This window comes from Chenopodium album, chromosome 17, assembly GCF_948465745.1.
Source record: "Chenopodium album chromosome 17, dcCheAlbu1.1, whole genome shotgun sequence".
Taxonomy (NCBI): Eukaryota; Viridiplantae; Streptophyta; class Magnoliopsida; order Caryophyllales; family Amaranthaceae; genus Chenopodium; species Chenopodium album.
In genome coordinates, this window is record NC_137850.1 from 41,554,697 (window position 1) to 41,567,974 (window position 13,278).

Genomic DNA, 13,278 nt, shown 5'->3' on the forward strand with positions numbered 1-13,278 from the left:
GCAGCTAGCATTTGGGGTTGCAGTGAGTTCACTGATCTGTTGAGGGATGCTCCATTTTCTTCTTTTGCCGAATTGTTATGTGGGTGACTGGGAAAGTGAATAAGTGTAAACTCCGTCTGTTTGCTGCTTTGGCGTGGGCTGCGTGGCGCTGTAGAAATAAGGAGATTTTTGACAGTGGGAGTAAGGTGGATGTGGTGGGGGTTGCTATGGGTTTTGTTAAGCTGTGTGTGGATTATGCAAGCTATAATTCGAAGGTTTGTATGCCTCGCCAAAACCCTGCTGTGAGTTCACCTACTAGATGGAAACCACCTGAAGCTAATGCTGTCAAAATTAATGTTGACGCTCATGTGTTAGCAGGGAGTGGGGTGAGCTTTGGGGCTATGATTAGGGATGTCCAGGGATCTTTACTAGGTGCTGTAGTAAAGAAAATTGATGCATGATCTGGCAGAAGTGGGGGCAGCAGTTTTTGGAGTTAGGTTGGCTCTCAGGATGGGGTATGAATGTATGATTGGGTAGAGTTGGAGTGTGATGCAGCTAATGCAGTCAAGGAAATCCAGAACAAGCAAGAAGGGGTGGCTCCAGTTTTCTTATTCTATGATGAAGTGTGTTTTCTAAGCTCAAATTTTACTTCCTTTATGTGTAGGCATGTGAAGCGGGATGGTAATGACGTAATGTAGTTGCTCTTAGTATTGCTAGGTAGAAAACTCCGACTGATACGGAACGAATTTGAATGAATGTTTTTCCCCAAAGTCTCATGACTTTGGCTTTGCTTGATTTGAATTAATAAATGGTTCCCGCTTGTTGCCTTCAAAAAAAAAAAGTTTGTTGTCAAGATGATTTTTTTGTTTTTTATTCCTGATTTAGACATGAATTTTGAATGTTGGAAGAAGCTAGTATTAAACAATGTTGTTGTTTTCCCATAGTTTGTTGGTTCAGATGTTTGCCATTTTCAAAGTTGTGAAAAGCTTAAATTCGTTTAATTTGTTATTTTGTACTAGTATGGAATTGTTGTGTCATACTCAATTACTCATCTAGCGTAATGGCTAAATTTATGAGTTAATAGGTACTACTCATGCTAATTTGAGGTAAAATCACATTTTGATAGTGTAGTGTATCGACAGTATGAATGACTGATAGTATATCTGTCTTATTACTCTTAAATGTATAAAACTGATTGAAGCTTATGTATAAATTTGCATGTTGTTCTATTCTTTTTTAAGAATTGTTACTCCTTTCAGCAAGGAGTTGTTGTATTGGTTCCGATACTGTTGTTTGCTCAAATTTTATTTATTCAATTGGGATATTGGTTTCTGTGTTTGGAGGCTGCTGAAATGATTTCTTTATTAGGTAGTGTGTTGATCAGTAGTTTCTGACTTTCTTCTAGGTGACCAAGCTATGTCACAACTGATGGAGGAAAACCAGGAAACTTTCAAATGGGGAATCAAGATGGTAACAGATGATTCAGAAATCAAATCTTACAAGTCGTTTAGATATCAAGGTGTTCAATATTCTCTTCACGACTGTGTTTACCTATATCGGGAAGGTGCAAAAGACACCGATATAGGTAAACTGGTAAAGATGTGGGAGTCAAAAGCAGGAGCTAAGAGAGGGAGAGTTATCTGGTTTTTCCGACCAGCAGACGTGTGCAACTTCATACGAGAGTATGAACCTTCTTGGAATGAGCTGTTTTTGGCTTCTGGTGAGGGCAGAGGAGTTTCAAACATAATCCCTCTGGTAACTTCTCTACCTTCTTGAGCTCTTTTTCACTTTCCTAAGAATAACTTCTCCTTGATAGAACATTATGTGAATATGGATAGAGTTACATGGTTGAAATGTTCAAAAGAAATTATGAATATTATCTTAGTTTTATCTCCTTTATGTTTCAGGAAGCTATTGTTGGGAAATGCAATGTTGTATGTACTGCAAAGGATAGAAGGAACACTCTTCTATCTAAATCAGATTTGGCAAAGGCTAACTACTACGTTTCCCATATTTTTGATGTCGGAGATCTAAGGATATCAGATAAGTTTCCTGATATCATTGACAAGATAAAAGGTTAGTGTAAGCTGTATGGTTTTTTTATAACGTCTTAGTTGGATTACATGCTACACAAATCTTGGTAATGCGTGACTATTACTAGAAGAGCGCTTCTTCCTAATTTTTAGTATGGATTTATCTTTCTATGACCATAAGGAGTTTCTTTAACCAGCCATACAAGATATTTTGGTAGAAGATTCGTTCATTCACGTTTAAATAAAAGGTTAAGTAACCTAGTAACTTAATGGTTCGTCAAGCTTAAAGAGGCTAGAAGCACTACAACTAGGAGTTGTAGGACGAGGCTCATTTGCTCATAACTTCTCACAGTTGTATTCCAATTTCCAGCAACAAAGTTTTTCTTTGCACTTCCAAAACTTTTTAATCCAACTCTATTCTTATGCCCTATGATGGCCTAGAAGAAATTTGTAAATTTGACCTACTCTTATTGTGAAATTGAGTGACTCAAGTCTGTAACTATTAACAAAAAAAAAGTCTGTGACTGAACCCAATGTAACGAACACAGGATGATGGGCTTAGAATAAATTGACCTTTTTCTAAGTGGAATATTGCAAATTAATTTACAGCATATGCTCCTAGGCACATTGTCACCTTATAATTTGCTTATCATAGAGCTCACTTTTCTGTGATTTGAAATTTGAAATTGTTATTTATTTCTGTTTTTATAGGAGTACTATATAAAATGAAATGTGAATACATTATATTGGAAGTCTGATATAGACCTCTTGCTACTGTTGGGATCTATTGTTGTTGTGAGCAAGAGAAATCTGCTGCATCTGACTTAAGTGACACAGTAAATCGTAAATCATGCTGAAGCAAATCATTGAAACTATATAATCCCCGCTCTCTTAATTATAATTTCTTTTGGCCAAGATGTCATCTTAGTACTCAGAACTTTGAACACAATATTTTGTGATAATGTTTCATGTTAAGTATTCTCTTATTTGTATTTATATCTAAATCAGCAACTATTATCTTTATACGTCTGCAGTGGAACGTTTGTTCAATTGGAGTCAAAATAATCCCAAAGGAAATTTAGAATGCAGGACTGGTCTCTCTGCTGGTTCACAGTTGAAAGGTACTTGTTGAAAAGACATACATTTTCCCCTTTTTATAATTTTGGTAAAAAGTTATTTGTATTAATTTATCTATGCCTCCTATGTTTGCTTGTGTTATGCTTAGTTGCAGAAAATCCTACAAACACTGCTGAAAAGCCTACAAAGATCGAATTTTTGCATGCATCTGAGAATTTTGAGATTCGAGATAAGCCCAAAGCAAATGTAGAATGCAGGAACGATCCTAGTGCTAATGCACTATTGAAAGGTGGTTGAAATGACTAATGTATTTTCTATTTTTTTTTTTTGTTTATAGAAAATTTGGTATATACTACCTCCGTTCCTAAATGATTTTTTACATCTTCCTCATAAGTTCATTTCTTAAAGTACTTTACACTTGTACTTTATTCCATTTATGGCAAGGACACTTAAATTGTTTGCCTTCTTTGGCCCGCCACAATACCCACATACAAAATTTAATATAAGATTTGACCTACTTACATTGTTGAGAAATTATAAAATCACTCCTTTCCCCACCTGTACACTCTTCCTTATTTCCTTAATTACTGTCAAGTAGTAAGTGCCTAGGACATACGGGAACGGAGGTAGTAGTTGAGTAAGCACCCAAGGGTATTCTTTGCTCATTTAATCATCAAATGAGTAAAACATAACTTTGGGTGCACTTTGCATACGGGTGCATATTCAGTAGTTGTTTGTATTAATTTTTATTTATCCATTTTTTTTTCTTTTTGCTATGCATTAGTTAAAGAAAAACCTACATACACTGCAGAAAAGCATATAAAGGCAGAAGTTCTGAGTGTACATGCGAATTTGGAGCATCACACTTTAGAAGCCCCACCTTTGAAGAAGAGGAAAATTCTACCAGGTACTACTTGCAGTCTACTCTATTCTCTTCATATATGCTTGGTACTCAACATAACATCTGCATTTACATGTTTGTTTATATTTCAGAGACAGATTTTCCCTCACCATCTCAGGATACCCGAAGATGGTTCTTCGCGTTGGTAAGTTCTGCTACATAACGTTATTGATCATGCTTACTTTCTAAAATCTGGATGCTAAGGGTTCTGTAGAATTATGCGATAATGCAGTAAATCTTATAGATTTGTGAGATTGAGAATAGGCTGTTATGTTCCTTTTATATTTTTTTGTCAATGTCTCTGTTGATGTTGGTTGTGATAATTTTTGTGCCGTTATTGTGTTACCCACTTTCAGTTGTTTCTAATTGAATTGGCCATCATTTTGTAGTAATCCTTTTGCTTTAGTTCTCTTGATAGCTTGTGGGTCTGAGGGACTGGAAAAGTTATCTGGTCAACTATTATAAAACATCTGACTCACAAAAATGATGCATTTATGAGTATTTCTTTTGCTATATGATTCCAGTCGTGGGAAGATAAACTAAAGGAGGCTCATGAGCAAGGAACTGTCATCCACTTGTATAACTTGGATCTGTCTCATACTGCATTAGACGTACAGGTACTGAATACAGTATAATTTAATTATTACCTGTGTTTTTTCCTTGCAATGTTGATTCTTGTTCTTTTCATATGCACGATTGCTTATTATATCTGCTTATTTATTCCACTCAACTACTATTGTAATCAATCAAAAATTTCTCATGCTAGAGCACCTTTTTTCCCCTTGCGTAAAGATAGTAAGTAAAATGGTAGTATGTGACTGCTGTCTGTGTCTCTTCTTTGGTGTTTGGGTTTTTACTACTCATACCATAGGAAGGCCATGTCCTCTATTTGTCTTGTTTTTCCTTTCATACTTCCTTTTGATTCTTAATAATTGGAGCTTAAATTATGATTTTCTGCTCACCAAGTCTAGATTTTTTTTTTTTTTTTTTTTTTTTTTTTTTTTTTTTGGGGGGGGGGGGGGGGGTGGGTGGGTGGGTGGGTTGTGTGGATGATTAGATTTTGTCAACCTGTTAGTGTCTATCTCCTAGTCTTCATATTTACTTAATATCAATGTCATAAACTAATAGCTTGAATAATATTCAAATCATCAATAGTCAAAGTGATGGAGTCTTATTTAGTATGCATGTAATTCTATATAGTTGGCTAGAGGTTATGAAACTGTCATTAACAAAGAATGTCAGTAATAATAGAAACTTGTTGAGATTCAAAGGGGTAATGTAGTATCTATGTTCTTGCATCTGTATTGGTATCACTTAAGGCATCCAAATCCCCTCTCTCTCTCCTTCATTGTGTGAGTAGATGCTTTTGAAAAAAGAGAGAAATTGGTAATGGGATTATGTATGTCTCTTTGATATGGTAATCTACATGCCTGTGAGGGCACACAGCACTGGAAAGCCACCTTAACCTCCTCTCCTGAAACCCACAACACCAACCCTGAAACTAGCGCTTACCCAACCTGAAATTAGCTCCACCATTGTGAAAAAATTACTTCATCCACCATGAAACCACCCTATACAATAGGAAAATTACCCAACCATCTGAAAAAATACCACTAAGAAACTAGATCTAGAAGCTTAATTCAAAAGAGAGAGAGAGAGAAAAGTAAGGAGGGGCAGGGGCAGTGACTTCGGGGGTAGTGGAGGAAGTAATGGGGCAATGGTGGTTGTTTTCTGATTTAAGGTGGCAGTGGTAGTTTTTGAAGGGAAGGGAAATGGATGTTGGATGATTCCCAATCTTAACTATCTAAATCTAACTTATCTAAGTGTTTTTGTTTCTATTCTCCTCCTTTCCCTTTCTTAAGCTCATTCCCTTTCCCCTTTGTTAAGCCAAACGCCCCTAAAGTTCTTTTGGTCTGTTTAAATTTCTCAAGGCTTTTATCTTTTGTTGAATGGTGGGACTAAGATCTTCATTTTCTCTTGTACTTATGTGGTATGATGGTTCTTTGTCTTTTCAGCTCTCATCCCCTTTCCTTTCAAAGTGTGCCACACATTTTCATACTATTTAAGTAGTAAACCTAATTAGAGAGAACATAGGGTAGTTTGTTGGTCCGTTATCTGCTTCCTTGTTTCATGATATATAGGTGTATGATTATATCACCTCTAACATTAGGAAAGAGGTTCTTTGGACTAAACCCCACGGGGCCTTACCCCTAGCAAGGAATCAGACGTTAAAAAGGGCACATATTCAGTTAAAATGCTACAAAGAGTGTATATATTAGTTGTTATCCTAATGCTTGTTTAGTAGCCATAGTTGTTGCTCAATAATTATGATCTTGATGTCACTCACTTCTTTGATTGCTTAGGAAATGATTTCAAAGGCTTTTAAGGTTAAGGCTCATGCAAAGATCATGCCACGCAGACATTCTTTCGATATATATGGTACGTTCCTGATTTGAAATCCTTGTTTTTTAGCATGAAATTTGTAAACAATATCTGAAGCTATGGTTTGTACTTGCAGGGCATGCATTGGTTATATTTGAATCGAAAGACGATGCAGATCTCATCATGTGTTTGTTAAAAGATAGGTGTCTTGTAGTTGGGGAAGGAAGGTATCTTTACATGTCCCTCCCCCCCCCCCCCCCCCCCCCCCCCTCCCTCCTCTCCTTTTTGACAACGGGAAAAAAAAAAGAAAAGAAAAACACATAAGTCATCATAGTGGGTATAATAATCCCATCCCCGCCTCACCACATGCCAAACCGTGACCCATCCCCGCCCAGGATGAGGCGGGTCTCCTATTTGACCTGCCCCATTGACACCCCTGGCCATTTATAGGTTACACAAACATTTGAATTGACACTTCGATCTGCAGAACAAAAATTTGAGACATGACTAGCAATTGACTTGACACTACTGACTAAAATAGTTATTACTAGAACAAATCCTTTACCTAGGGTATTTGGTGCAATCCAACAACAAAGATGGGGGAGCTAACATTTTCCTCTTCATGCCAGAATAAAACCTACAACCAAAAGCAAAGTTCAAAACGGGTAAAATCTGCATCCTATCTCCATGCAGACCATCTCCTTCTGGGTCTTATAATCTGATTATGAGCAATAGTTCCCACTCTTGCACAGGGAACTACAGGTTGGTCATCTTAGTAGAGGTGGATGAACTTCAAGGTTCAAACTTTGGATTTGAAATGATTGGATGATAACCACTTTTCTCATGGCTGTCCTCGAACCTATCTCCAAGACACTAACTGATTCACACTTGATACAATCCAAACCAGAAGCTGAACCTGCATCTGAGTCCATGCATTTCTCTGAAGAACCCATAGGCAAATGCTCCTCCGTTAGAGTTTGTTCTTCCATGAGCCTGCAACCTTTCAAATGATTCTGACTTCCATGATCCTGATTGCCTAACACGCTGATATTTGAAGTATTTGAATGTGACATACTCTCTTCCCGCCTCATACGATCTTCCTTGGCAACTTCCTTATAGTGTCTACTACTTGAATTATCACAAATGACCCCAGCTTTGAGTGGTGATAGGTAAAATGTTTTCCTTGAGAAACTAGGTAAACTTTCTTTGGAATAATCATAAACGAACCCTGCCTTCTTTGGTTCTGAAACCAACACTTGGGTTCTGCTAGATCAAAATTTTCCTTTAGCACATGAACTCCTAAGATCTCTTCGCAAGAGAGGTTATTCTCGAAGAAATCCCTTGTTCTTGGATAGATGAAAATCTGAGCCCTAACCACACCTTAGATTTTATCAAGGATCGACTTCATTTGAGTTTATGTATTCCTTACAATTTCTTACTCTTCACTAGCTTCATTAGGTGCCCCCTTTTGGATAACCTCTTCAGTAGAGGTAACTCAATGCTGAGGCCAACTGGAATAGGCGTTAAGTAATCTGAATTCGACCTCCCACATGCTGACTGTGAAGTGGTACTCCCATTATGGATATCAAGACACTTCAGACAAACAACTCTGGTCTAGGATTTACCATGCCACATAGCAGATTGGGCCTACTGTATAGGACTCACTTTGTAGTTAACTAGTTATAATGTTATATCTTGCTTCTTTTTATTTATTTATTTATTTTAAATTTCTAACTTTTCTTATTCCAGGCCTCTCGTTGCTTGCAAAGCCACTCTTAATGAACCATATATGACTCGGAATTTTCCTGGCCATCACATCATGGATAAACTGAAGCACAAATTTAACAATAACAAGGTATTCTTATCTACCATTCTAATTCTACATACATCATACCTTTTATTTGCTCTTAGTATGTGAATGGCTCTTTATATTTTTTTTGGTCCTTGTAGAGAAAGGCCGTGTTTGCTTCCCACTGTGCACAGGCAAATACAATTGAACACGAGATGGCAATGCAATGGCGCATGCTTCAAAAAAGATCAGATCTCTGGTGGGAAGCTTTATTCAAGGTGCCACTTTTTCCACTATCTTTTAAATGTCAGTGTGGTGTAGCTGGTGTGGACGTGTGTTGGAAGGTTTCCGTATACCCATGTTGGCTAATGCATGTTTAAACTGATAGAGTATAAAACATATTCTTGGGCCTCAACCACCGGCTTAAGCTTTTGGTTGAATTGGTCCTTAACATAAACCATACCACTCCCACCATCCATTTGGCCATAGGACAATTATTTAGCTAGCTGTACCCCTTTGCACTATCTGTCACAAATACCTTGTTATTCCAACTCTTCATTTCATTACAAGTCTCAGTAGAGCAGTGTCGGGTACTTGGCACTCAGAAATGGGTGATTTGGTATGGCAGTAAGACTTTCATTTTGGACTGGTTTTTTGCATATTTCTCATATTATTGCTGTTTCTGACAAGTCGTGTCCTATACTTGTTGAGTCTGTGTAATATAGTCAGTACCAATCATATCAACTTCAGTCACCTACTTCACACACTCTTAAACATTATTATAGTGTGATTCAAAGTGTGGGGGTGGAGGAGAGAAGGGACTCCCCCAAGAGAGCCCGAGCACAACGTCTTCATGAGTTAAGTGTTCCCACTTGGGAGCTAACAATACCAACGTTAAAAGCAAAATCAGGCTGTAAGATAATTATGATTATTTAAAAAAAAAAAAAAAAGAAAAAAAAAGAGAGATAGAAAAGAGAATATAAAGTTTGTGCAGTATTTTCTTTTGGGGTAATTGAATATATTGAGTAGTTCCACTGACTACTCACTCTATCCACAAATAAAAGTCTCCTAAGGTTTTTTGACACAAAGATTTAAAATTTAAACATGGAGGGGGTAAGGTTTTATATAGATAGTGTAAAAGAAAATTATTAAATTGATGGTGTGTGTAAAAGAAAGATAAACCTTTTTTTTTTTTTTTCTGTTAAGACTCGCATCACTTGATAAAATTGGGGTGAATATGCCATGTATAGTAACTTGACTTATTTGTGGACATTCAAAATACAGTATATATGATTTTGATTTGTAAACAGAAGGATTATAATTTGATTATACTGGGTGGGTGACAGGTTTGAGAAGGTGGGTATATGGGGAAGGGTGGGCGGGTATAGGGTGAATAGCTCTTAATTTATGCCTGGTTCATGGCCAATGGTTGGGTATAAATTTCATCTCCTTTATTTATGTCACTAACCAATAAACTCTTGCCCTTAGTGGTCTGCTGTCTCTCCTGCCGTTTCCCTGGTAATATGTGACATTGCAATCTTGCATGGATGTGTTCTGAAGTGTGATAGGACATAGGAGTGTAGGAGTCCAAAGTTTTCCATTCATTTATTTTCAAAAGGCAAAGTTGTGATTTTGTCATTGAGACAGGGACAAGCAAAAGAGTTTTCAGACTGTCAGAGCCAGATGATGAAGGATCGAACAGATGAACTTAATAGAACGGCAGTAGAGGTAACTTTTGCACATGAATCGTCTGATGCACCTAATAGAAGAGAAGTAGAGAGACCTCCTGCAATCAAATCAGATGAACCTAACATAACAGCAGTAGAAGTTACATCTGTACCTGAATCTCCTGTTGAGAGGCCTCAAAGTGCATCACATCCGACTTTGTTGTGATATTTATGGTAAGCTTTCTATGAATAAACAATTCTCTCTTGTTAAACATTTACTGTCACATGTACTGAAGTGCTTTGTTCTACCTTTGAATAATTATGTAGGTTTGGCAATTGAAGAGTTTGTGTACAGAAGGATGCTAACTGCAACTGTGTGCTTGATATGTTTTTGGATGTTGAGCGTGATATATTTAAGAAGTCGCCACTTGAAAAATTTGCGGGTTGCCCCCCTTAGATCCAAGCATACTTTCTCAAATAGAACATAGAAAGCTGTATAAATCTTTTTTGGCTACAAACTTGAACTATTAGTCTATTACTATTTCTGAGGCAATGTAGATAATTAACTTCCTCCTTGAGTTCACAATTATAAAATTTTCGGTTGACATCGTAATTATAGATCTTCTCCCTTAAAATTTCTGTAATGATCTAAGTGTCATACTTTAATTATTAAATGACCATTTTGCACTTGAATTGTCCAATGAACAACTCTTGATCTTCAAAAGTTTGTATCATTCATTACATCTAAATCTTTGACAAGATTACTGTCATATATACAGAAATATATTTATGAAAATGTAGGGGAATAAAGCCTTTATGGACCTGTTAATCTGTTATAAATTAAGCATGTATGCAGGAATCGGATTATTTTCTTGTTCTGTCACAAACTTGGTTTAACAAAAAAGATCTAAAACTTCCAGCATAAAATAACAGTACTAAAAAATTAAAATCATATACTAATAGGTAAATGAACATTGAAGAATTCATACTTGTATTATATTATCATAATAGCCCTAATCAATATGGGCGCAAATAAATCCGAGTACAATTTTTCTAAGATCAAAAATAAGAAATCCTCATTGATTTAATGAACACTTGAATACAAAAACCCTAGGAATTGGATCATCGAAGGTCTTCCCAATACCTAGGACTTAACACAACAATTAGAACAACCAATTTTAACAATCCACAATACTTAACACATTAACCAACACATTAACCCTTAATCACCCACATTTAATGTACTACACTTGCCAATTGAACAGAATCAACCACAATATCAACTGTCCTGCTTCTTTTCACTTCTGTCTGAACACAAGCCATACTACTATCTCTCGATCTCTTCTTTTCACACACTGCATCACCCCTTTTATCATCTCCACAACCCGAAACCGAGCTAATCAAAACCGCCTCGAGCACGTCCCTTACATCCCTCGAACCATACTCTCGAGACCAACCATTGTTGATCACAAAACTATCATCATAAAACAAAGTATGAACCAACATCAAAACCCGAAAAACCCTCGCAAGTTCCGTGTCCACTACTTCTTGATCATCAAACACTTTCTTAATTGGAAAGTAATCATACCTACCAATTTTCAAAAGATTTCTCTTACAAGATTCCTCCCAAATTTCCTCCGTATCATCCACTATTACAACAACTTGTTCATGTGATAACACAACTTTATCGAACCCCTTTCGCCTCTCCTTTACACAATCCTCCCTCGCAACAATCGAACAATTACTCGGAAACCCGGCTTTAGACACGAGCAACTCGTGCACTTGTCGTGCGTAATATCGACTTCCCATGGTGTATATCGACAACTCGAACATCGAACTAACCAACTTAATAAATTCACGTACACCCGGCCTTAACTTCACCACACAATTACCATTACAAATCTCATAAACATCCTCAGTCGAGTTCGTGCTCGTGTCAATACATCCCTTCTCCATAGACGTGAGTTTGTTCATCATTCTAGAGTGGATTAGGGTGTGGTCCAAGTCAAGGATTAAATGGAGTTTCTTCGAATTTAACAAGTATTGGAGATTATTGTCTCGAATACTAGTAATCTCACTATTTGTTACTGATGAATTCATTGTAATTTTTTTGGAAAGATGAAATCTTTAGAATTGTTTTAGGGAAGATGAAAGAAAGAAATTTTTAGGTTCTGGGTACTTTTTTTTTTTTGACGGGAAAGGTTTTGGGTACTTAAAGCTAAAGTCCAATACATATATAGATTATATATGACGTATAATAGGAAATTAAAGCTAATGTTTTGATTAACAAAAATCTATCTATAAAATACTTTCCATATTTTCATCCCTAATCCATCTATGCCGCCTTAAATTTTTTATAATTTTATTAAAACCAATCTGTCCTTAAGCTTGTAATTTAGATCTTACACGGTTTTCCCTTCAAAAAAAGATCTTACACGATTTTGTTGCACCGTGTTTTTACTAGGTATAAATGGATAAATAAATTTAAAATAAATAAACAATTTCTTGATATTCAAATTGTAAAAATGTATATCTAAAATAGAAAGTATATCATTTTGAAAATTAATGTCGAGTAAATTTTATCTTTACAAAGAACTTGATATAATGACAAAGGTAAAAATTTAACATTTTTTTTTTAAAAAATAAACTTTTTGTAAGACAAAATTTGTACTTTTTTTTTTTTTGAACTTGATAATTGATACTCTCTCGATTTCATATTGTTAATCTTATTTGCAATTATCTTTTTGTCAGACAAAATTGATCGAAATAGGAATTGAAGAACAGTATAAAGCGAGGAAGATTTTTAGCAACTATCACCTAAAAATTTGTACTCAAGAAAGGGTTTGAACTATTTTTTAATAGGTTGAATTGGATTGAAAAGATAAATCTAATGGAGTCTTAACATAATTGAAAATTTACAAAAATAATTAAATTTGATATTAAATCTGATGTGAAGATGGATTAAAATCTTAAGATCATAGGGCTACTCTTGCTGATCATTTTACAATCAAATCGGTTTGTCAAAAAAATAATAATAGTCACAAACAGTTTATAGTCCATCCCTCCATGTAGGGTTTAGTCGGTTCCATCACGGTGAGATTTAGATTAGGTGTATTTAATTGAAAATTTAAATCTCTTATAGGATGATTGTAAGTTCTGAATGACTATTATTAGTTATTAAATTAAATGAATACACCTCTTTCTATTTTATATAAACAAAATTTTGAAAAATTAGAAAGGTTAAAATAGATAGAAAAAAAAAGTAACTAAACAGTATAACGATTAACAAAACCTACAAAATTTTTACTTATATAAAATATAGCCCCAAAAGACAATATTATTTAAATGCAATATATATTTGTATTAAAAAGAATGTGACAAATCTTGAAAAACTCAAAGTTTTTTAAAAAAGAAATTTTATAATTCCTTATTATTAAGCATTTATTCTTT

General features: G+C 35.5%; 2 protein-coding genes across 2 annotated transcripts; one reads left to right on the forward strand and one right to left on the reverse strand.

The window, feature by feature from the left end:
- The first annotated feature begins 500 nt into the window (after positions 1–500).
- LOC145589001 (protein ANTI-SILENCING 1-like) lies at positions 501–9,938 on the forward strand. Its single transcript, XM_081645579.1, has 14 exons — positions 501–660; positions 1,385–1,734; positions 1,887–2,055; positions 3,047–3,133; positions 3,238–3,378; positions 3,874–3,996; positions 4,083–4,135; positions 4,515–4,607; positions 6,354–6,429; positions 6,509–6,599; positions 8,122–8,227; positions 8,323–8,439; positions 9,809–9,889; positions 9,933–9,938. The coding sequence occupies exons 1-14, from the start codon at positions 501–503 to the stop codon at positions 9,936–9,938; spliced, it is 1,653 nt and encodes a 550-aa protein (XP_081501705.1).
- Positions 9,939–11,064: 1,126 nt separating this feature from the next.
- On the reverse strand, positions 11,065–11,928 carry LOC145589003 (RNA polymerase II C-terminal domain phosphatase-like 4). The gene has a single exon (XM_081645580.1). It carries the CDS (start codon positions 11,926–11,928, stop codon positions 11,065–11,067), a length of 864 nt encoding a protein of 287 aa, XP_081501706.1.
- Positions 11,929–13,278: the final 1,350 nt, after the last annotated feature.

What these genes read in the sequence shown, in the direction of transcription:
- LOC145589003 (XM_081645580.1), bottom strand. Translation starts at nt 11,928, where the DNA reads ATGAATTCATCAGTAACAAATAGTGAGATTACTAGTATTCGAGACAAT.
- LOC145589001 (XM_081645579.1), top strand. Translation starts at nt 501, where the DNA reads ATGTATGATTGGGTAGAGTTGGAGTGTGATGCAGCTAATGCAGTCAAG. An exon ending in TATCATTGACAAGATAAAAG is followed by an intron (nt 2,056 to 3,046) that starts GTTAGTGTAAGC and finishes ATACGTCTGCAG; the next exon opens with TGGAACGTTTGTTCAATTGG. An exon ending in ACATTCTTTCGATATATATG is followed by an intron (nt 6,430 to 6,508) that starts GTACGTTCCTGA and finishes TTGTACTTGCAG; the next exon opens with GGCATGCATTGGTTATATTT.